The 25,203-nt window shown below is 42.1% G+C and overlaps 1 protein-coding gene across 3 annotated transcripts in view; it reads left to right on the forward strand.

Moving 5' to 3' along the window:
* LOC134220065 (dipeptidase 1) overlaps positions 1–25,203 on the forward strand; it is an 833,398-nt gene that overhangs the window by 794,256 nt on the left and 13,939 nt on the right. For all 3 annotated transcript variants that reach the window (XM_062699016.1, XM_062699017.1, XM_062699018.1), the window contains 3 exons: positions 4,149–4,281; positions 4,356–4,753; positions 23,578–23,662. In XM_062699016.1, coding sequence (XP_062555000.1) covers positions 4,149–4,281; positions 4,356–4,753; positions 23,578–23,662 — 616 coding nt within the window. The remainder of the gene's footprint in view (positions 1–4,148; positions 4,282–4,355; positions 4,754–23,577; positions 23,663–25,203) is intronic.

Raw genomic sequence — 25,203 nt, forward strand, 5'->3', positions numbered from 1 at the left:
TTCCTCCAGGAATTCCTCCGGAAGTTCCTCCAGGAATTCCTCCGGAAGTTCCTCCAGGAATTCCTCCGAAGTTCCTCCAGGAATTCCTCCGAAGTTCCTCCAGGAATTCCTCCGGAAGTTCCTCCAGGAATTCCTCCGAAGTTCCTCCAGGAATTCCTCCGAAGTTCCTCCAGGAATTCCTCCGGAAGTTCCTCCAGGAATTCCTCCGGAAGTTCCTCCAGGAATTCCTCCGGAAGTTCCTCCAGGAATTCCTCCGGAAGTTCCTCCAGGAATTCCTCCGGAGTTCCTCCCGGAATTCCTCCCGAAGTTCCTCCAGGAATTCCTCCGGAAGTTCCTCCAGGAGTTCCTCCGGAAGTTCCTCCAGGAGTTCCTCCGGAAGTTCCTCCAGGAGTTCCTCCGGAAGTTCCTCCAGGAATTCCTCCGAAGGTCCTCCAGGAATTCCTCCGAAGTTCCTCCAGGAATTCCTCCGGAAGTTCCTCCAGGAATTCCTCCGAAGTTCCTCCAGGAATTCCTCCGGATGTTCCTCCAGGATTCCTCCGGAAGTTCCTCCAGGAATTCCTCCGGAAGTTCCTCCAGCAATTCCTCCGAGAGTTCCTCCAGGAATTCCTCCGGAAGTTCCTCCAGGAATTCCTCCGGAAGTTCCTCCAGGAATTCCTCCGGAAGTTCCTCCAGGAATTCCTCCGGAAGTTCCTCCAGGAATTCCTTCGGAAGTTCCTCCAGGAATTCCTCCGGAAGTTCCTCCAGGAATTCCTCCGGAAGTTCCTCCAGGAATTCCTCCGGAAGTTCCTCCAGGAATTCCTCCGGAAGTTCCTCCAGGAATTCCTCCGGAAGTTCCTCCAGGAATTCCTCCGGAAGTTCCTCCAGGAACTCCTCCGGAAGTTCCTCCAGAAATTCCTCCATGAATTCCTCCGGAAGTTCCTCTAGGATTTCCTCCGGAAGTTCCTCCAGGAATTCCTCCAGGAATGTCTCCGGAAATTTCTACAGGAATTTCTCCGGAAGTTCCTCCACAAATTTCTCCGGAAGTTTCTCCAGAAATTCCTTCGGGAGTTCCACCAGATAGTCTTTCCGAAGTTTCTTCAGGAATTTATCTGAAAGTTACTAAATGAATTCCTACGAAAGTTTCTTGAGGAATTCCTCCGGAAATTATGTTAAGAATGTCTTTTTTGATAGTTCATCCCGAAATTCTTCCAACAGTTCGTTCACTAACTGCTCCAAAATATCCTCCGGGAAATCTTTCAAATTAGCTCCACCAGGAATTTCACTAGGAGCTACTTCAGAAATCCACATGAGAATTCCATTAGATTACATTACAGATACAAGAACTTTTTATAAATCATTTCGAGAACTCTCCTAAAATTTCCTTTAAACAGCCTCTTCCGGTTATTCCTTCAGAAATTATTACAAAAAATCATCCGAAAATATCTATGAAAACATCTCCGAAAATTCTTGCTGAGGACCGGAAATTTCTCTTGAAATTATTTAAATCCGGCTAATCGAAATGTCGGAGCAGAAAAACGTATTTGATACTTATTAAAACTGCTATCGCCGAAAGACTTGGGCTCAAACTCTGATAGAAACCCCAATCTTACTAAAACATTCTTCTTCTTCTTATTGGCATCACATCCCCCACATTGGACATTGCCGCCGCGCTGCTTAATGTGCGATCAGCACTTCCACGGTTATTAACTGCGAGGTTTCTAAGCCAAGTTACCATTTTTGCATTCGTATATCATGAGGCTAACACGACCAGTCAACATGCCCAGGGAAGTCGAGACAATTTCCAACCCGAAAATTTCCTAAACTTGACCGGAAATCAAACCTAGCCTCATGATATGGTCTTCCTTTGTAGCCACGCATCTTACCGCACGGCTAACGAAGGCCCAATGAAGAAATGTTTAATTGGAAACCCATGCCCAAATGCTCAAATTCCGCGGAATTTCGTATCGAATGACCTGAAACGAAATGTTTCGAAATACCGCACATGCTTAATCTGAATAAATAACACTGAATTAGCAATTTCACGCCAGGTATTTACGTTTGTCTAATCATACGATTCAAAGCCAACGTCAGCAACATCTGTTGGTTTACAATCGCATCAGAACTTTAGGTTATGGGTATTGCTTTTTTACGGCAGTTGTATCAATAAAATGAGAAATTATTCCAAATGTAATGCATTCAAATGACACTCTGACGCCCGAAAAAAAAAACGGCGTCGTAACTTAATTTAAGTTCTTCGCCCTAAAAAGCATATCCACAGGGAAAACCCATCGAATGCATTTACAAGAATCGCACTGGCAGCGCCAAATTACCCCGCCATTCCATTTCCGATGACCTTTTTTCAGCGAAGAAGTAAATATTTTTACGACCTCTTCGCACAACCTCAACGCCACCGTCCCCATCAGCAAATCTTGTTTTCCACATTATCTTTCAAGTTTACGTTCAAAATTTCACAAAAAAAAAGACCTCTCGAAAACCGAAAAGGATCCTCTTAGAGTGTTGAGTGCCGAAGAATGTACCTCCAACTCTCCACGAATGTGGCCGTCTTCTGCAAAGGTACTTAAACGCGGTATGCTTTCCTGCCTCCCCGAATTTCGCTACAGTTATGAAGAACATTCCTTTCGCTCTTGAAGCTTTTGCCTTGAGTGCGGCTGTATCTTACCGGCACGAGTACATCCTGTCACCACCCAAAACCCGGTGGAAAGCGTAAAAAGAATAAAAGTGAGAATGGATGTCCCACTGTTGCTTTGAGCACTGGCCGCCCAACCCTGACTGACTGGCCCTTCTTCAGCCGGTAGGAATTGAGACCAAACAAACTATCGTCATTCGGCTCTTAAATTCTACCTTCTTGTTTGTCCTATGTGGCTATAACAAAAAAAAAATTTGGATTAAACTGAAATCATCCTACACATATTCGTTATATCTAAAGGACAATTCAAGTCTGATATAAATAAATAAGCTCAATTTAAGATACAATCGAACATATATTCGGTGAAACATTCCTAATTTCGATTTGGGAAAATCTACAAGAATTTTGGTTGAAGTTAACATAGGTCAAGTATGTGTAAAATGACAAGCTATCTCCAAACCATATAAACGCGAAGAAAAAAGTTCCCTACTGTCCGGTGGAGAAATAATTCGTCAACATTCCACGCCCCGAGGGGCTGTTTTGCTGTGACTGACTTGTCAGTCTGCCGTCTTCATTAGTCGAGTAGATTCAGTTGCCGGATGCCGGTAGGTACTCAGCTGCTCCAGTGGCAGTCAGTGCGATCTTAGTCTCTTTTATTAAATTTTCCCTCATTGTCTTCATTGCCTTCAGGCTGCATCCTTTGCCACGGTGTTCGAATATGCGGTTGTTTGTTTAAGTAATTCTATTTCACATGTTTATTGTATACTGGATTATAGCTCGAAAGAAATCTGTTTAGTCATGGTGATATGTGAATTGCCAATTTTTAAAATGGTTTGCTATCTTGATAACTTAAATTCGTGAACAAATCTATCACTGTACATATCTTCATATCCAATAAGGCATTCATAATGGCACACAAACCTTTACATTTGATAAATCTTACAGTTTTGCAGTAACTAATATCAAAATTAAACTAGTCCTACTCATTTGAACGGGATATTCCAATTATATCCATGAACTTCCGCTCCGTCGAGCGCCTCTGAGTTGGGACATCCATCAGGAATAACGAAACCCGCGCACCTTACCGACTACGCAGCAACCTACGACCGACTAACGGTGGAGCTATGATGGGACGCACCGATCCACTTTGTTATTGCCACTTTATTTGTTTTATGATCCTCTTTGACTAACATTTTCCCAGCTGGAGGCCGACCGGCCACGTCATGTCGTTCGTCCTTGTGGTAACGCAGTCTCGCCATCGAAACTGTATCTGCGAGGATGCCTTGGAGAACAAGGCATCGAGCGTTGGACTGATGGCGCGTAAATCACACCATCATCTCTTTTATATTCAGCGGGGCCCTGTGTCGTCGTCCGGCCGCCCGGAGGGTATGAGGCCAAAGTTGCATTGCGGTATTTATGAGTCGTTCGTGATTTCAAAGCACCGCCGTTCGCCACCCACCAGCATATTTCTTGTCCTTATCGCACAACTCACTGTTTTCATTTCTCCACATTTTCATTCCAGTTTTGGTCAGCATATGCGCCTTGCTCGTCTCAGCATCTAGATGCGGTACAATTAACATTAGAACAGATAGACTTAATACGCAGATTAGTAAATCTCTACCCGCAGCACATGGCTCTGGTGACGACAGCAGACGGTGAGTTTTCCGAAATTTTAATTAAATTTTCTTTGCCCGATAACACAGATTTCAAACGAATCCGTTTCCCGCAGGCATCGAGGAGAGCCACCGTTCCGGCAAATTGGCCAGCTTAATCGGCATCGAGGGTGGCCACTCGATAGGAACCAGTCTGGGGGTGCTGCGGACCTTCTACCAGCTGGGTGCCCGCTATCTCACGCTAACGCACACCTGCAACACTCCGTGGGCCGACTGCTGCAAAGTTGATGAACCGGGCCAGGTCCCTCACATTGGGGGCCTGTCCCACTTCGGTACTCTGGTGGTCACTGAGATGAACCGACTGGGGATGATCGTCGATCTGTCGCACGTGTCCGTTCCGACGATGCTGGATGCGCTGGCCACCTCCAAGGCACCGGTCATCTTTTCGCACTCGTCGGCCCATGCCATCTGCAATAGCTCTCGGAACGTGCCGGATCACGTGCTGAAGCGACTGGTAAGTTTCGGAGGGGGAGCTTGATGTTAATATCAACTGGATGTGATAAATCATCACTCTGCTATGAAGAAGTGTTTATATTAATTTTCTATACTCGTAATTGTGCGACAGTTCAGTGATATTCCTACAAAACGACTCTTTGTTTAATATGTTTATTATATGCTTGGTACGTTGGTACGCTATAACCGAAGATCCCGATAGATTTGTACACTAATTTAATCGAAAGTCAACAACGATAGTGATAATAAAAGAAGTGGAAATGTCAAATTTGCTGGAAGTTGTTTGGCCTAATATGTCATTTGGCGAAACAAACAATTAGGCCATCTTACCAAAATGGACATACAATCGAAAATGCCGTTCGGCTGATCTGATAATTTGGCCGAAATTATCGTTTGGCAGAACTAGTCATTTGGCCAAAAAAGTCATTTGTCATAAGACGAGTTTGTACAATACCATTTAATTCCACCACTTAATTGTATCTTGACAGATACGTATTTCGACCTCAACAGTGGGATTGTACAAACTCGTCTTATGACAAGTGAAGACATTCCACTAAAAAGCTCAAAATAATTTTCTAAACAAAAAAGTCATGGCAAAAGGGCCATTTGGCCAAAAATGTCTTTTGCCTCAGTAATGGACACTCTTTTATATATTTTTTCCCTAGTTGGTGAGGTCAATGGGGCCCTCCTTAGCCGTGCGGTAAGATGCGCGGCTACAAAGCAAGACCATGATGAGGGTGGCTGGGTTCGATTCCCGGTGCAGGTCTAGACAATTTTCGAATTGGACCAATTTGACCAAAATGGACATCTGGTGGAGAATGTCTTTCGTCCGAACAAGTCATGTTGAGCTTGTTAATCATACATTTCGTAGTTGCTACTTCGTGATTGGTCATTCATTCATTTCATTTATTTAGTCTACATCTAAACAGATAACACTGAATCAACAATTTGACGCCACAATACACCGTTCGAGGCCGCATCTCTCCATCCTCGAATACGCCCCACGCTCGCCAAGTCGTTCTGCACCTGGTCTGCCCATCTCGCTCGCTGCGCTCCACGTCGTCTCGTACCTGCCGGATCGGAAGCGAACACCATATTTGCAGGGTTGCTGTCCGGCATTCTTGCAACATGCCCTGCCCATCGTACCCTTCCGGCTTTAGCTACCTTCTGGATACTGGGTTCGCCGTAGAGCTGGGCGAGCTCATGGTTCATTCTTCGCCGCCACACACCGTCTTCTTGCACACCGCCAAAGATGGTCCTAAGCACCCGTCTCTCGAATACTCCGAGTGCTTGCAAGTCCTCCTCGAGCATTGTCCATGTTTCATGTCCGTAGAGGACAACTGGTCTTATAAGCGTCTTGTACATGACACATTTGGTGCGGTGGCGAATCTTTTGCGACCGCAGTTTCTTCTGGAGCCCGTAGTAGGCCCGACTTCCACAGATGATGCGCCTTCGTATTTCACGACTAACGTTGTTGTCAGCCGTTAGCAAGGATCCGAGGTAGACGAATTCCTCGACCACCTCGAAGGTATCCACGTCTATCGTAACACTGCTTCCCAGGCGGACCCTGTCGCGCTCGGTTCCGCCCACAAGCATGTACTTTGTCTTTGACGCATTCACCACCAGTCCAACTTTTGTTGCTTCACGTTTCAGGCGGGTGTACAGTTCTGCCACCTTTGCAAATGTTCGGCCGACAATGTCCATGTTACACCCGGCTCTCCGCATGACACCTTTTAGCGCAATGTTGAACAACAGGCACGAAAGTCCATCACCTTGTCTTAGTCCCCGGAGTGGAGTGTTCGCCCGAAATCTTCACACATTTTTGCACACCATCCATCGTTGCTTTGATCAGCCTGGTAAGCTTCCCAGGGAAGCTGTTCTCGTCCATAATTTTCCATAGCTCTACGCGGTTCATACTGTCGTATGCCGCCTTGAAATCAACAAACAGATAGTGCGTTGGGACCTGCTTTTCAAGGCATTTTTGATGGATTTGCCGTACGGTAAAGATCTGGTCCGTTGCCAGGCGGCCGTCAACGAAGCCGGCTTGATAACTTCCCACGAACTCATTCGCTAATGGTGACAGACGACGAAAGATGATCTTGGATATCACTTTGTAGGCGGCATCACTTTGTAGGATGATGATCGCTCGAAAGTTCTCACACTCCAGCTTGTCGACTTTCTTATAGATGGGGCATATAACCCCTTCCTTCCACTCCTCCGGTAGCTGTTCAGTTTCCCAGATTCTGACTATCAATTTGTGCAGGCAAGTGGCTAGCTTTTCCGGGCCCATCTTGATGAGCTCAGCTCCGATACCATCCTTACCAGCTGCTTTATTGGTCTTTAGCTGTTGGATGGCATCCTTAACTTCCCTCAAGGTGGGTACTGGTTGGCTTCCATCGTCCGCTGAACTGACGTAGTCATCTCCTCCGCTGCCTTGACTTTCATTGCCTGTACTCTCAGCGCCATTCAGATGTTCCTCGTAGTGCTGCTTCCACCTTTCAATCACCACACGTTCGTCCGTCAAGATGCTCCCATCCTTATCCCGGCACATTTCGGCTCGCGGCACGAAGCCTTTGCGGGATGCGTTAAGCTTCTGGTAGAACTTGCGTGTTTCTTGAGAACGGCACAGCTGTTCCATCTCATCGCACTCCACTTCTTTCAGGCGGCGTTTCTTCTCCTGAAAAAGGCGGGTCTGCTGTCTCCGCTTCCGTCTATAACGTTCCACGTTCTGCCGGGTACCTTGCTGCAGCGCGACCGCCCGCGCTGCGTCCTTCTCCTCCAGAATCTGTCTGCACTCTTCGTCGAACCAATCGTTCCTTCGACTTCGTCCCATATACCCGACGTTGTTTTCCGCTGCGTCGTTAATGGCTGCTTTAACTGTATTCCAGCAGTCCTCAAGAGGGGCCCCATCGAGCTCACCCTCTTCCGGCAACGCTTCCTCGAGATGCTGCGCGTATGCAGTGGCAACATCAGGTTGCTACAGTCGCTCTAGGTCGTACCGCGGCGGTCGTCGGTACCGAACATTGTTGATGACGGATAGTTTTGGGCGCAGTTTAACCATCACCAGATAGTGGTCAGAGTCGATGTTAGCGCCACGATATGTCCTGACATCGATAATGTCGGAGAAGTGCCGTCCATCAATCAGAACGTGGTCGATTTGTGATTCTGTCTGCAGTGGTGATCTCCAGGTGTACCGATACGGGAGGCTGTGTTGGAAGTAGGTGCTGCGAATGGCCATATTCTTGGAGGCGGCGAAATCAATAAGTCGTAGACCGTTTTCGTTCGTCAGCCGGTGTGCGCTGAACTTCCCAATAGTCGGTCTAAACTCCTCCTCTTGGCCAACCTGAGCGTTCAAATCTCCTATGATGATTTTGACGTCGTGGCTTGGGCAGCTATCGTACTCACGTTCCAGCTGCGCGTAGAATGCGTCCTTATCATCATCAGTGCTTCCGGAGTGTGGGCTATGGACGTTGATTATGCTGAAGTTGAAGTACCGGCCTTTGATCCTCAACCTGCACATTCTCTCGTTGATCGGCCACCACCCGATCACGCGCCTTTGCATGTCGCCCATCACTATGAAAGCTGTTCCCAGCTCGTGTGTGTTGCCGCAGCTCTGCCCAGACAACCAGAATGCATGCATAATAGAATTATTTTTCTGTTATGCGATGCCTATGCGCACAATTTTCATCGCACACCAGTCGCGAAAACGCTTTTAACGTACAAAAGTGGAGGCGATATATGCGTATTTCTTATCCGACGTTGCACGGTAGTGTATGCGATGTGCACGAATTTTATGCGAGTTTGTTCGTCATACATTGCGATGTCATTTGTGATAACAAACTCTGTTTGACAGATAATCCGATTTCATTTGAGTTTGTTTGCAGGAATATGCGATGTCAACAAATTAAGCTTGAATAAACTCGTAAAATAGCCTACTGTGCGGGAAAATTTATAAATAAACTGATGAGCTTTGCATCACAATGCGATTTTGATGAAATTTGGATCGGTAAACGATTTTAATCGTGCATTCTTATGCGATGTGTGGTTGTCTGGGTGGTAGATGGTATGATTACCTCTAAACGTTCGCACCATTGATTCCTTCCCGTGTGTGCTCCCGACGAAGTTGAGAGATTTGCAGTTCCACGAACCGAGTTTCCAATCGCTAGTCCCTTTTCGTCGCAGTGGTCTTCGCCGTTGGTTCCGGTCCGCACTCTCTTGTTGATTGTTCGTTGCGTGAGTTTTTTTTTTTGGCTGGCTGGCAGGGCCTGACACCAAACCCCCTAAATTTCCGGAGGACCATGGTGCACAGTTTCACTTATGTCGTTTTCGGTTTTAGACCTGGGTCAGGTCCGACCCTGACTCTGAATAACCGAACGAAAAACGAATCGGGATCGAGTCAGTATGATGGTGTTAGTGAGAACGCAAGCCCTATCATCTGTTTTGTTTTTAGTTCGCACTTTTATCAGCTGGCAGAAATATAAATATTTTATCAGATTTTATACAGATTTTATCTTTTGAATTTTGTTATTAGTGTTATTTTGTTTCTTATTATATAAATTGAATGGGGAAGTCAGATTTTTCTTCTGTTAATTGTTTATTTTAAAAATGACAGTTAATCCATCAATAAATTTATGTGATTAGAAGCTGTGATGAATGGCGACGGCAATGTGGATTGCCGTGAAGGAATTTTGGCGCTCTGGAACATTTCCGTTAATTATGCCAATCCGTGTTTCCCGATAAACTGTTATACTGGTTCTATGTGGCGTTCTGGATAACAGTGATTCTGTTACATTTGAATTATCAATTATGCCATTCAAATGTAATAGAACAAGAAAATATGGAAACACTTTGTAAAAAATCCAATAGAAAATTTATTGAGATTTGGGGCCTTTTATTTTAAAACAAAGAATCAAATCGCACAAGAGTTGACTAACATTTTTGCATTTTCCTCCCAAGAGGGGAACCTTTGGGATAAACCGCGATTTCGCCAAAAACTGCTAAAACCAAATATTCAAGAAAGGCAAATAATTTTTCTCTACATAATTTTCCACTAAATAACAGGAGATTCAACATAATAAATATCAACGAGGTAAAATATGTCTTTGTCGTTTTTTTAACGAATTTCAACTAAAAATCTTTCTTCCACTCTAAAATTATGCTCAATTCGTATAAAACTGTTTCTAAATTTACATTTGAATTTATTTTCTGGCCAAGTATCATCTGGAGTGTTACTAAGTAGCAAATATACCCTCTACAAGGTGAATAATTAATAAAACTATTGTAAGGGTCTGTCTCATTTGGAGAATTAAACTTAAAAGTGACAGTTCGAAAATTAAGAAATCACCCCGTTATAAGAAAGCCTGGTGCTACCCAGCAATTCCAACAGGACATCGATGGAAAATGATTCGATATCTGTCAAAAGTAATCTTGCTCTGCGAGCAGGGTTATTTGATAATTATTGAAATGTCACTTTTAAGTTTATTTTCAGTTTAATTATCCAATTGAGACAGACCCTAAATAATTAGAAAAACGTATCATTTGTTGATGGCAATATAGTTATCACTGCCTTATAAAGGGTTAATACATTATGTTTATATTCTTTAAATCCGTAACCTTAAACAAATTATTCACAGAGCTGCAATAACGAATAAAATAATAGTATGAACATTTTGGTATAAATAATAATCCGATACTCCGGTACGCTATTTTCCCATTGAGAGAGCAATTATACTTAAAGCATATCATTGAATACACAACGTAATAGTGAATAAATAGCAGCTACAGCTAACTTCTCGTCACTGCATTTATCAATCACATTTTCATCAAAATTTTTAACCATCATTTTGTTTATAACGGAGCTACCGTCTGAAGTAATCAGCAAAAATATGTCGGTATCTGAATCCGTTTCACCATCAGAGAAACTTGAAGACAACACACAATTAAAATAACCATTTTACGTGGAAGATAGCAACAAAATTGATAAATTCAACAAATGAAATAAAAACGATTTAAAGTCAAATACCCATCCGCACCCTTCCGTGTCTTTCATGTTTTCATTTTCCTTTAGCGTAAACATAAACACCTGTTTGACAGTTTGTGTTCGAATGTATTGGTGAACCTAGGTTCGATCTCGATAAATCGGCAGAGCGAACCTCATTCGTTTTGGGTCGGAACTGGTGCGGATCGCGATCCAACCTGAACGAATAACCGAACGTTTTGACAGCTGTTAGAGCGGATCCGGGGCAGAACTAGGTTCGACCCAGCAATAACCGAAAACGACATTAGAGTCCGTCGCTGGCACTCGGAAAATGATTAGCCGGCCCTAACATGGAGAACAGACGCTGTTGTGAGCCGATCCTAACATGCAGAACAGACGCTCAATAAGATTTGCACCTCCGGAGAGAAGCAAACCCCCCCTTCCCTGTCAGCATACGACCATAGTTCCCATCGGGGTTGGTTACCCGATCTTCCCTAAGGTTGCTCGTATCCCGACCAGCACCACGGGGAGGTAGGGATAGGAGTTGTTGGTCTATTTTATTCCTTCAGGTACGCGAAGTACCAATGGTACGCTTTACCCAGCATTTTCGTGATTGGTCAGAACAATAGTTATTGCACAGCGAACCAATAATGGATAGAGCATTGGAATTGCTTTCCAACCTCAATGTGCACAGTACAAAAGCTCTGAAGGCTTCAGTAGTCAATTACGGCGCCAGCTACGTCCTCACGGGCATCGCGGATGGCGAAGAAATGATGATGCAATAACTCGCACTACGAGCCGAGTATACCTCTGCGCTTGCCACGGGATCATGCGGAAATTTATCTAACCCCCAAAGTTAGGTTCAATGGCAGAGGTTCGTCTTGGTTAATAGGTTTCCAATGTGGTGTCGAAAATGTCTTTTGTCCGAACTAGTCCTATTGCCGAAAAAGTCGTTTGGCTAAATTGGTTTTTTAGCATGAATGGACCTTTTGGCCGAAAATGTCATTTGGTCGAACTGGGTGACATTTTTGGATATGCAGCCCTTCAGCAAATTAAATTTTCAGTCATATGGCTTTCGCCTTTTGCCGGCTCTTTCCAAGAAATGATCATGTGTCTATAGGTATTTTCGGCCAAATGACCTATTTGGCGAAGAAACCTGTTAGGGTATACGGCTTTCCGGCCAAATTACCATTTCGCCCGTATGTCGCTGTCGACCAAGCCCTTTTTGACATACTTACCGTTCAGGCCAAACGTTCAATTCGATCAAATGGAACTTGGTTAAATGACTTTCGGCTCAACGTGCTATTCGGTCAAGTGGCATTCGGTCAAATGACTTTCCGCCGTTTAACTTTCAGCTTTACCACCCTTACCGTTTTTGAACAATTTCCAGTGTAATTTTCGAAAAGTTTCAGTTTCCATATTTAAACATTACACTTCAAAAATCTGAACAAATTTAGTGGGAATTCCGGACAATTCTTCTTATCTTCTTATTGGCGTTACATACCCCACTGGGACATTTCCGCCTTGCAGCTTAGTATTCATTAAGCATTTCCATAGTTGTTAACTGGGAGGTTTCTGAGCCGAGCTTCCAGTTTTTTTTCATACGTAAATCACGGTGATACAAAATTTCCAACCCGAAAATTCGCTAGAACTGAACCAGGAATTGAACCCAGCCACCATCAGCATGGTCCTACTTTGTAGCTGCGCATCTTATCGCAAAGCTAAGAAAGGCCCCCTTTCGGACAATTCCCTGTGGAAATTTAGGAAAAATTGCCATAGAAATTGCAAAATTTTTGAAAGATATTTTGGAAAAACTTTAAAGATAAAACTTTTTTTCTGGCAGATTTAAAAAGCATCTCTCATTTATAACTTCAATGTATCTCGAAAAAGCAATCTATGGATTTTAAAGAAACTAACGCAAGAAAAAACTGCCAAGCCAATTTACGCCGCCGCCAGACACAATGGCTTCCGGCGTGACGCCGAAAATGCCGCAGACACAGCCGATGATTTTCAAGCCGCACCTCAAGTCTAAACTGCTGCTTCGGCAAAACGTCTCTTTCGGCCAACTAGTTTTCGACGTAGTACCCATTTCGGCCCAAAGTTCAAGATGGCCAAATTGAATTCAGCTAGATGACTTTCGCCCTAATAATGCTAATCGGTCATGTGGAATTTTGCCAATTGGCTTTCGGTCGAATTGTTTTCTGCTAAACGACTCATCCCCCTTTAGAGGTGTGCGACGGTCCAAAAATCGGCATTTTTGGCGTCACGCCGGAAGCTATTTTAGACGGCGGCGGTGGCAGAGCAATTTCTTTAATACGTTCAACCGTCTAAGACGAGTTAGGTACTCTCTTTTTTATTCCACCAAATATTTCGATATCTTTGCAGATACGTAATTCGACCACACAGTTGTGGTCGAAATACGTATCTGCAAAGATATCGAAATAATTGGTGGAATTAAATGGAGAGTACTTAACTCGTCTTAGACGGTTGAATACATTTCACTAAAAAGAGCTTAAAATATTTTTTTCTTCAATACGTTACTCGTAAAGATTAGTTATGCATTTTTAGACCTATTTTCAAGACATTAACGAGAGAATTCTATGAATTTCGCTGGCAAAATCTGATGAACTCCTTAGCAAATTCTCTACTTTTTTCTCAAAATATTTATTATGAAATTATGGAAAATTGTTATAAATTTCTGTAAGAATATGTTTGGAATATCCACGAAAAGTTCCTGTTAAGTTTCTGTTGAGTATTTTTTAATGTTTACACAGAAAATCATCGAAATATCCACGGGAGACCTCAAAAAGTTTTCTCGGGAAACTATCTGGAATTTTCACGAGAAATTTTTTAGACTGTTGAAAATGCGAATGTCGACGAAAACTTGTTCGAAATTTCCATAAAAAAATCATCGAAATTTGCTTTGGATTTTTAAAATTTTCACGGAAAACTGTATTTGAACGGATTTTTTTCGGAGATTTAAAGGAAATTATTTGGATTTTTACGAAAATCTCTTTGTACTGTCCATAAGAAAATATTAGGAATTTCCATGGGAAATTATTTAAAAAAAAGAGACGTGTCGTTTGGCCGTAAATAATTCGACGGAAAGCCATTTGAGCGAATAATTCGTCAAGTCGAAAGTCATCTACCGAAATACATTTGCCCGAAAAGAACGTTCGGGAAAAACAAATATGGCGGATCGAAAACGGTTTGTCTGAAAATTTTATTCGGCCAAAGCGACATGGCCGTATGTCTGATAATTTGTTCGAAAAAACCGTTGGTCCCAACAGGCCTTTTGGTTGAATAAACCATCAGGTCGAAAATGCCGTTTTGCCGAAATCCCAAGCAGCACACATGTTATAGAGAAGTTAACGTAACTCGTATACAACCAAATTTGGTCACATTTGAGTTGCTGCAACCAAATCAGTGTGAATTGTGCTACTCGGGATGGTCGTTTGACAAAAAGGACCGTTTGGCCAAATGACATTTTCAGCCAAATAGCTTTTCTGTCAAACGACCATTCCGGTCAAATGACTTAGTTGGCCAAACGACTTTTGTGGACAAATGACCAGTTCGGCCGAACGACATTTTTGACCGTATGTCTATTTCGACTAAATGGTTTGTTCAACTAAATGCCATATTCGGTCAAACTCCTCCCAGCCCTTTCGTCGCTTGGCTAAAAGTCAATTAACGAAATGCCATTTTTTCGCCGAAAGTCATCAAGCAAAATTCCATTTGGCCGAATTGAACGCTTGTTCGAAACGGTTATTAAGTCGAAAGTGGTTGGACGGAAAAATTTCATTAAACTAGAAGCGACATACAGCCGAAAGGGATTGGTAATCAAGCCGGAAAACTTGTTATAAGACGAGTTCGTACAATTCCATTCATTAAAAGCTCAAAATAATTTACTTACCGGTTATTTGACTGAAAATGACGTTTGGCCGAATACATATGGTCGAAAATGCTATTTAGTGATATGGATGTTTTCCACAAAGAGCTATTTAGCTCAAAAATGTCCTTCCTGCCAAAAAAAAATCGGTCAAAAGGCATTATTTTTCAAATGACCTATTCGGGTAAACCTTGGGGTAAACCAATCCAGCCATCAAACCAATCCAATCCAAGGGAGCATCCATAAATTACGTAACGCTCAAAGGGGGAAGAGGGGTTGCCCGAAGTGTGACAATCCATACAAAAATTTTCAATGATTCATACAAAAAGTGTGACATAGGGGGGAGGGGGTTTGAAAATGGCAAATTTTTGCGTTACGTAATTAATGGATCTTCCCAACGACCATTTTGGGCAAAGGGCATTTTCGGTCAAGTGAGTTTTTCAGCTATCGATGCCGACCGCCAAACAACATATTCGGCTAATTAATCGTTTTCTGATGGACTGCCATCTTGGAACTTGCCAAAATAGTAAAAAATATTTACTAGCTAAATGTATGCCGTTTCTACACGCAAAAAAGTTGGAATTTTCAAGACAACCATTGGTATTTTTACGAGAAATTCTCTAGAGCTTCAACGTAATGTTGTGGGGATTAAAACTGTTTTCGATGAAATTTGGACACACAAAAAAGGTCACCAAAAATTTTCCTTGAGCCCGATTCTTTACAAACTTTCTGGAAATAAAGTACTACTAAATGGTAGAGTTTTGACATCATTGCTTTATAAAATTCCTTTCCCAACCCAAATGCCCGCACCTTCATTTTTCGGAGGTGAACTAGCCTTGGGCTAAAAACCTCTTTAATAAAGATAATAATAATAATAATAATAATAATAATAATAATAATAACCTGGTGGATGCCGACAGTTTCCGCGTCAACGAACAGGAGGAGATTCGAAACATGGTTGAAGGCGAAACGTACAAGTTCCTAGGTTTCCTGCAACTGAAAGGAATTCGCCATACAACGATCAAGAAAGAGCTGCAGGAAAAGTTCTTGCATCGTGTCAACGGTATTTTGAAGAGCCTCTTGTCGGCCGGCAACAAGGTGAAGGCGATAAACACGTTTGCTGTGCCCTTGTTGACATACAGTTTCGGGGTGGTGAAGTGGACCAAGACTGACTTGGAGGCGTTAGAACGAGCAGTACGAGTGGCGTTCACTAAGCATCGCATGCGCCATCCAAAATCGTCCATTGAGAGAGTCACCCTGCCACGTACAGTAGGAGGAAGAGGTGTCACCGATATACAAACACTATGTGTTTCCCAGATCCAGCAGTTGCGAAGATACTTCGTGGAAAGCCAGAACCGCCACGAAATCTATCGCGCTGTGTGTGAAGCTGACCACGGATTCAGTGCCCTGCATCTGGCGCAGGAGGACTATCAGCTGAATTGCGACATCAAATCTGTCGACGAGATGATCGCATCGTGGAAGCAGAAGGAGTTACATGGGACGCACCCCATCAACTGGAGCTGGAATATATCGACAAAGCGGCGTCGAATACGTGGCTGGTGCGGGGTGAACTCTTCTCGGAAACAGAAGGATTCATGGTAGCCATCCAGGACCGGGTAATTGCGACGAAGAACTATCGGCACTATATATTGCACGAAAACGTGGAGGACCGCTGCAGGAAGTGCAATTCAGTAGGAGAGACGATCGAACATATCGTGTCCGGGTGTTCAGCCTTAGCTGATTCAGCCTATCTCGGTCGTCATAACGAAGTAGCCAAGATTGTGCACCAACAGCTTGCTTTAAAGCACAACTTGGTTAACCAGTTTGTCGCCTACTACAAATATGTGCCTGTCCCGGTTCTGGAAAATAGTTTCGTGAAGCTGTACTGGGATCGCGAGATCATAACGGATGTCCTCATTCGTGCCAATCGGCCCGATATTGTGGTCTACGACAAAAGGATGAAGCGGGTAACCCTCATCGACATTGCTGTACCGCTAGACCATAATGTCCAAACAACATTCTCCAACAAGATAACGAAGTACCACGACTTGGCGGAGGAGTTGAAGCAGATGTGGCACCTGGAGGACGTGCGTATAATTCCGGTTGTTATCTCAGCAACCGGAATCGTCCTGAAATCTCTTCTGAGATCCTTAGGAGAGCTGGAACTATCTCATAACCTCCATAGCATCCAAAAGACAGTGGTTCTTGGAACTTGCAGCATCGTAAGAAGATTCCTGAACCACCATAACTAATACATCCGGTGCAAACGTTTATTATAGGATTTTAAGTCAACCGGCGAATGAGATCCACAGAGCCTAATCCCCTTTGGCATTCAGATTGCCCGGGGTAGGTGAAAATTCCCAGCACGCTTGCTGAGGAAGTGCCAAAACTCTATAATAATAATAATAGTAATAACCTTCATTAGATTTGGGCAATGATAGGACCGACTTGCTAACTTACTTTTAACCACACTTTCTTTAGTTCAAGTTCATTTTCTATCAGTTTTGGAGTTTTAACGAGCTTTGCCTTCATGATTGCCCAAAATTTTTCAATTGGGCGAAGTTCCGGAGTGTTTGGAGGGTTGACGTCTTTTGGTACCAGTCTAAGACGGGCCGGGCATAGTGGCAAGATGCCAAATCCGGCCAAAACAGTGTCGGGCCTTCATGAGATCTCAAGAAGGGCAGAAGTCGTTTTTGGAGGCATTCGTCCTTGTAGATTTGTCCGTTGACGGTCCCAGAGGTGATGAAGGGCTGACTCATTTTGCCACATCCGCAGATCGCTTGCCAGACAAGGATTTTTTTGGCGAATTTCGACAGTTTCTTCGACAGTCGAGTCAAGTACGAGACACTGAAGACGGCCTTACTATTGAGGTCGAAATACGTATCTGTCAAGATACAATTAAGTGGTGGAATTTGAATGGGATTGTACAAACTCGTCTTATGACAAGTGAGTTTCTTCTTCCGTACACTCTCCGGAACGGCCAACTTGGAGGTGGCAACGTAGTGTTCCTGTCCTGGCATTTGTTTGGTGTCGCCTCTAATGTAGGTTTTATCGTCCATCACAATGCAGAACGGCTTTGTGAGCCACTACATGTACAGTTTTCTTGCACCAGTTTTGGCCACCGAGTTCTGTTCATCGCTCTGGTTCGGTGCCTTCTGGACCTTGTACGCATGTAATCTAGAACTTTTCATTGTTTTCTGCACAAAACAAACTGAAACTTTCGCCTTTTTCGTAACATCGCCTTCTTCGGATTTGATGTGCCACTTTTTTGCCATTTTTCCGCTTGGTTGTCTTACGGTCCTTGAACGTTTTGATCACATGAGATACGGTTGAATGTGCGATTCCCAGCTGTTTTGCGATCCATCGTTGAGAAGCGTTTGGGTTTTCGAATTGAGTTCCCAAAATTTGTTGGCGCACTATTTCTTCATTCGAAGCCATCACTAAAATCACTCGACCAATTTCCACGAAACTCAGCCTATGTAAACATTACACAATGAAATACATTGTAATTGTAATTTATCAGCCTTCACCCTGGCAGACACTGTCCGCCCATCTACACTCAAGTTAGGTGAAGACCTACCAAGCCTTCACCGTTAGCATGCGCTAGACCGTATAGTACACCGGTTTCCAGCCACAAGCAGGCGCTGGGCTTAACCAGTCCCACAAGTGTCGGATACATTAAAGAAAAAAAAGTTGACAGGAAAGGGAAATATTAGTGGAGAAGAGTTGCGTTTGCTGAAACGAGACAAATGAATTATGATTAGTATGGTAATTGTGCACCACGGACGGATGCTAGTCCTTGGATCCCTAGATGTTCGATTCCACGCCTTTCTTTCAACCGATATCTGTAGCTAGGTCTATGTTTGGTGGGAGTATAATCTTTTTGTTCATATGGATGTTCATTTTCTTCAAATGCCGGTCGTCTGTAACAAAAATAATAAAAGGGCCTCCGCCATTTGACCCCGGAATATTAGTAATTGTCCAAATAATGTTCTTGTTGATACTAAAGCCACTCAAGAAACATTCCAAACACTGGACCTCTGCTCCAAAGATACGTTACATTTAAAACAAAATAAAATCAAATCAGTTTTTCGAAAATTATCACCCAATATAATATTACTCGTCACATAATTGACCCCCTTAACAAGTATAAACTTTTGTCATTCCTATTATTAGTATTATTAGTTTTCACTCAGTCTTATTCTATAGGGTTAATGCAAGCATTTTCGTCTTTTCGTCATAGTCTTGAAAACCAATATAAGAGACACCTTTTCCCAAACTCATCCGTACCAAATCATAAGCTCAGGAGAAACGTTCTGCTACAGTGGAGTTCCAGCAAATGAACGTTGCTTTCATTGGTTTTAGCACCTACGACGATGGACGGAAATACTTGCCGTGTCGCTACCAGATTATTTGCCTAAACATCACCAAAAACTGTCTATATTAAACACTTATGTTATATCCAAAGGATTCGACGTAATTTTATCAATTTTGACGAGAATTGAAACATATTTGAAGCAGCACATTCGTTTCTAAAAGAATCAGCTGTCATGTGAATGGAACGTTTCGGTAGTTCGTAAGGTATTTTAAAAGTACACTAGAGCATTTACGTGCACATGCTTTAATAAATCATGTTTACTTTAGTTATCCAAACTCGATCCCAACTACCCCGAAACAGCTATTACTGTAGTAATAACGCATCGAATCGGGGAATTCATGCAATGTAACGTAGAGTTTAAACCCTCTCTTGCGTTATGTAATATCCACTAAAACAAAGCTCCTAAGAAATTGATGCGTGAAAAATAAATAAAAGTTATCAGATTGCATAAGCAAAAGTTTATATTTTAAGTTGATCCGTTTAGTGTCAACCGGTGGATACCTGTTCTAAACACTCATTTGTTTTAAGTTCAATTTCACGCAAGCCCCCCACATTATATAATAATGAGTGCTGACAACTCATGATACTTAAGATCATGAGCAGAACGGAGGTAGGCATAACTTCTAGGGATCAACCACCACCATAACATTAAACATTAAACATTACACAATGAAATACATTCAGTAAAAACTTCAATAATTTGTACCCACACGTTAAAAAGTTACGAACAATTACGTGTGTCCAAATTTCTTCGAATATAGTCTTTAAATTCTATTGAATCTTCGGAATTTCGACGAAAAAGTCGACGGACTTGTAGGTTTACATCGGCTTAGAAAATTATAGATCAGTGTGACAAATTTTAAACGGCGGTGCATCGATACAAAAATGTCGTCGGCGGTGGCGTGACAGCGCATACCTCTATCCCCTTTTACTTAGCTGAAAGGCCAAACGCTAAATGATATTGTTTGAGTAAATTGACCAAATGGCAGAAGAACATTTATCCGAGACTCCGAGACTCAGCTCCAGTTCAATTTTTGCCTCTCTTATTCATGTTTGTCTTTTCCCAATTGCTTCTAATTTCTTCTGCACATATAGAACTTCTTACTTTGCATAAGCCATATATTCCTTCTTTTCCTAACCTTTCAGCATTCACTTCTCTATTCTCTTTTTTACTTCTCATTCCTCATTCCTCATCTCTCTCTCTATTCATTTTCTACTATGGAAAATTAATGATAAGCAGTGTGACGTGAAGAGTGTGAAGTGAGAAGTTAGAAGTGAAGAACTTCGCACTCTTCAACGCTTTATACTTCTCGCTTTAAACATCTCACTTCCCACAGTGAGGGTTATTGTTATTGCATGAAACCGTCAAAATGGTTTGGTAGGCCATTAATATGTTTTTCCAGAAATCAAAAATGGATTACTTGGACGAATGACTTACTTGACCACATGCCTTGTTAGTCAAAATAAGTTTTTCGGTTATTACACGGGAAAAAATCCGTTGCCAGATTTATGAAGAAAAGGTCATGAAATCATAAAACTTGTTGCTTCATGATATTATGACTACAATTCACGATCATGACCCAAACGACGATTATATTGAATTATAAATTAGGTTTTTCGTAATATGAGTGTCAGAGCATTATGACATGCATTCGCATTTTCATAAACAAATGTGGCTGAGTCGTGCAATCATGACTCAGAATTACGAAATTATGACTCAGATTTATGGAATCATGACTCAAGGTCATGAAAACATGACCCAAATATCCGAAATTATGTATCCAATTCAATAAATTTTCGTTACGTTACGCCAACTTGACAGCAACATTTCTTTTATCTCGGTCAAGGCCTCCTTTGCGAATGTTCTCGGTGGTATTTTTACGAGTGTCGCAAGTATAATTGTTATGGATTCGCGAGTGTCATCAGCATCTTCAGGAAGCAATATTTTTCTTTTAAATCTCTTACTTTTCAATTAAACAAATATAGTGAATGGTGTGAGTTGTGTTGCAATCCAGCAGCTCTACGGGATGTACCAGCTGTATCATGATGTACCAGAGATAGAAGTGTATGATAAAGCCAATCAAACGATTCTTTTTGGAACATAATCAAGTTGCGGATTCGCCAGATGAAGTGGAGCAAGCAGACGTCCAGACGTTTTCCAACCACCCAAGCATCTTACGGTGGAGCCATCGCCGTCAACATCGATGCTGCAGACAGCAGGACTTTCGTATGATTCCACAACTGCTGCTTGCAATTGCCTTTAATAGCAAAATATTTCCTATGCTGCTGGATTACCTGCTGAAATTGAATAGATTGCTTAGACTAGAGCTCATTCAGTGAACAATTTTGTGATGTGCACTAGAAGTTTTAATATTATTATGGACGACGAAAGTGTATTAGAATATTTACCTTTATTCAGCTGGACAATCGGACATATGTGTAAATTTTGTCAAAAGAACAAAATTGCAACATAATTCCTAGTGGTAGTGACAAATGCATCCACTATAAACGTTGATCTCTTTGAGTTTGGTAGGTAATTGTTCAGCTAAATACCACAGAATAACCTAATTGTTTTCTATTTATCAATCTAAAATTTATTTTGATCTTTTACTTTGAGATGACACCTTTGGATCATAAATGATAGCTACCAAATTCATGAATTATGATTCCACTAACATGATCTTAGTTCATGGTTCCAGTGTGCATGAGTCATGATATCATGACCTAAATTCCCATTTTCGCCAAATCAATCAGAATCATGAACGGTAGCTACCAGATTCATGAATTATGATTCTGTTTTCATGACTTGTTTTCATTGATCTGAAGTAAATGCTTCATGATATAATGACTCCGCTTGCTATTTTTCGTCATCAAATACCAAAAACGTAACGCCAAAGTCACGTTACGACAAAATAAGTCATGATATCATGACCATTTTTCATGGTGTATTTTCATAACATAAAAACACACCTTTTTCCCGAAATCATGACTCATTTAGCCACTTTTGAGTTCCGGATTTTTACCCGTGTACCTTTTGTTCGGACAAATGATTCGTTCGGCCAAACAGCTCTTCTCATACTCATACAAGATTTTCTCGAGAATTTTTTTTTCAAATTGATACAAATCAATCATTTTATTTACTATATTCTGAAAAATTAGATGTGAATATGTACACTGCCGTGAATCGCATATTTGTCCCATATAAATAGAAAACCATGCAAAGATAGGACAGATATGCGATTCACGGCAGTACATTATGTGAAAGATTTTTATTTAAAAAATGTATTGGAGGTAACCACTTTCCCCTCGAACCCACGACCCTCAGTACGCTAGACTGATCCCTTAACCAACTAAGCTACGAAGGACCTCCGTTGGCCTTCGTAACTTAACGGCTAATTTTTTTTTGATTCCCAAAAACATTCTTTGAAAATAAACGAAAGCATAATTTTTGCAACAGCCACTTATTCCAAAAATTCGTCTTGAAATTTTTCTTGCATCTTCGAAATAATGTTGCGTCATCAGCTATTTGGTGTCTGTCTTCTCGAAGAATTTAAATAAAATTTCTTCCAGTAAACCCCTCTGAAGCTAAGCAATACATCTCTCATAAATGCTCTTTCCCAATGAATTTCTATTGTTGCTCTTATGAAAAACTGTTTGAGTTTCTAAAAAGAAAAGACATCCCATGTATGTAGTTTTTTCATGATTATTTGTAACAACTCTCCAAAGCAAAATGCCTGAAACGTGTAAAGTTTCTCATATTACATAACAACTCTCATGCAGCATACTATTGTTCACTATACTTATTTTCAAACTAAACGCATCAAGCTATATGTTTCCATAATTAAGGTTCTTGTTTTGAATCATCTCCCATTCATCAGCTAATTTATATTCCATAAACAAGTTTCTGCTATTATAATTCCTCGATCATCGTGAGTAACGGGTATGGTCAAATAACCTCCGCCCTGCCCGCTATCGGACCCGATCCGGATTCCTGATAGAGTGTGCAGAATTAGCATAATTTGATGAAACTCTATGCTGCCCTCAGCTGCCAGGCGCACACCACTGACGGCAAGCTGCCGGCCCGATGCCGGATCCGAACCAAAGTTAGATGATTAAAGAAAAACAAGAAATTAATTAAAATCGGTTGAAACATTTTTTTCCCACCGCATAATGGGGCAGCTTTTGTGGGTGGGTTGCTGCTGGCTGCCTTGAAAGACATCCTCACTGACGATGATGGTGGTCTTTGATGGCCACTTCGAGAAAAGCCCTGGCCTTTCCGCAGCCGGTTTGTGGTTTACCGATGGAATTAATGCGCAACTTTTCCTATCTCGTTTCCCAACTCTGCATGCTAACGAACCTTGAACACAACAACAAAAACGACGATAACGCTTCCTACGTGGACCACGGCGACATCTTGTTCACAATGGCCTCGGATGTGCGATCCGTACGATGGACATCTACAAACAACACTCACCCGCATAAATGTGTGTTTCCTCGGGCTGCTGACTCCCGATGGCCGCCCGGTCGCACTGAACCACATCTGCAACGATGACCGACACTGCGACGATGCCAATACGACAGTCTGCCAACGGTGGCCTGGTGATGGTTGCATTCTATCCACATTTCGTTAGTTGTGGCGAGAAGGCAACCCTCAAGGATGTTGTCGGTAAGTTTAATTTATATTAAATTTTCTCCGGTTAGGTACCCCCAACTGCGCACTTCTTGTCGGGCTCGATTGTTCTCCTGCATCTGGGGCACTCTGGGATGAGCAAATGCTGATCGGTTGTGTCGGAGAACTAAGTTGGATGGATGCTGGTTGGTATAAAGGCAGTAACTTATGGTCGATGAAAATGTTCAAGTCATTGCCATCTTTGTACGAAGCATTGAATGGAACGAAAACTGAAGACACACGCTCACATGCTTCAGCACTAATGGCACAGAGTTACCTGTTCAAATGTCGCTAAGTTGCGATGACGACGGCATATATGAAGAATTGCGAAGCCAAACAAACCATCATGTGAAAACAATCAATCAAAATTGTTTTTATCTGTTCCCTGTATAGTTAAGTGTTCCACATTTGTATCAAAACAAAATCAAACTAAATCAAAAGAATTACTACCAGCTGAAAACAGTGACAAAATTGTGCGAAATTCGGCAATATTCTTGCTCAATATTGTAGCCGTTTTTCTAATAAAAATAATCGTTATAATCAGCATGCGATCAATATGATTTCGAATTTAAAAAGTAATGCTTATCCGAAATAAATGTTACTTATGGTTTTCAGAAGCGTTTCAAAACTTCAAGCCCAATGAATCGCCTGCTTTGAGCGTACTTACAGCGGCACACTAGGAGTTAACTTTCTGAAATCAGTATGGCGAAAAGCATCTAAGGCTCGATTTCTCAAAATTAAGCACCTTAATCGAAAAAATATTTGGTAGGCATAGTAGCGGACACCATCCACCATAACCGGTACCAAATAATTTTTTAATGAAAAGCTCATAATTTTGAGAAACCCCGCCTTAGATGTCTTTCTCCATACAAATTTCTGGTGGTTAACTCATGCCGACTATTTCACGCATAGCGCCTGGATGTGACAGCGGCGAGTAGGAAATCAGCCACTGCCAATTATTCATTGAGGAACGTTGCTAGCGACATTAATCCATAATACACCATGCGCCTCCACACGCGCTCATGCACTGACCCTAACAAAACGAAAGAAACAAAAACATTGCCGGCTAACAGACGTTTTGCCTTTATGAGTTTTCCAGCCGTATTTGACCTGGCAGACCAAATCTAATATTTTACGGCCCCAAAACGCCCCTTCCCATTAATAACGCTATTTGGAAATTTTCTCATATTTATCGTAATTGGGATGGCCGTAACAAAACTAGACCTAAAATTATGTGAGTTAGGCTCAAAAGGTGTCATAATATTAGATAGGAAGGAAGAAAAACCTGAAATTTTTCAAATTTTTATAAAACATCTAACATTTCGGAGAGGCAAAACGCCCTAGTGGGACAAACCTACAATGTACTACGCATCTCCATGCGCTGTCCATATCAAAATGCTGATTTACCGTCGCGTTTGGTGCGCTATTTCCTAAGGGCTGCTTGCTGAAAGACGTTTTGGCACATGAGTTTTCCGGCAACAAAATATCCCTACTTTTATTGATATGTGAATATAATCAATATGTTTTTATACAATTCT

Source organism: Armigeres subalbatus, chromosome 3 (assembly GCF_024139115.2).
Source record: "Armigeres subalbatus isolate Guangzhou_Male chromosome 3, GZ_Asu_2, whole genome shotgun sequence".
In the NCBI taxonomy this organism is placed as follows: Eukaryota; Metazoa; Arthropoda; class Insecta; order Diptera; family Culicidae; genus Armigeres; species Armigeres subalbatus.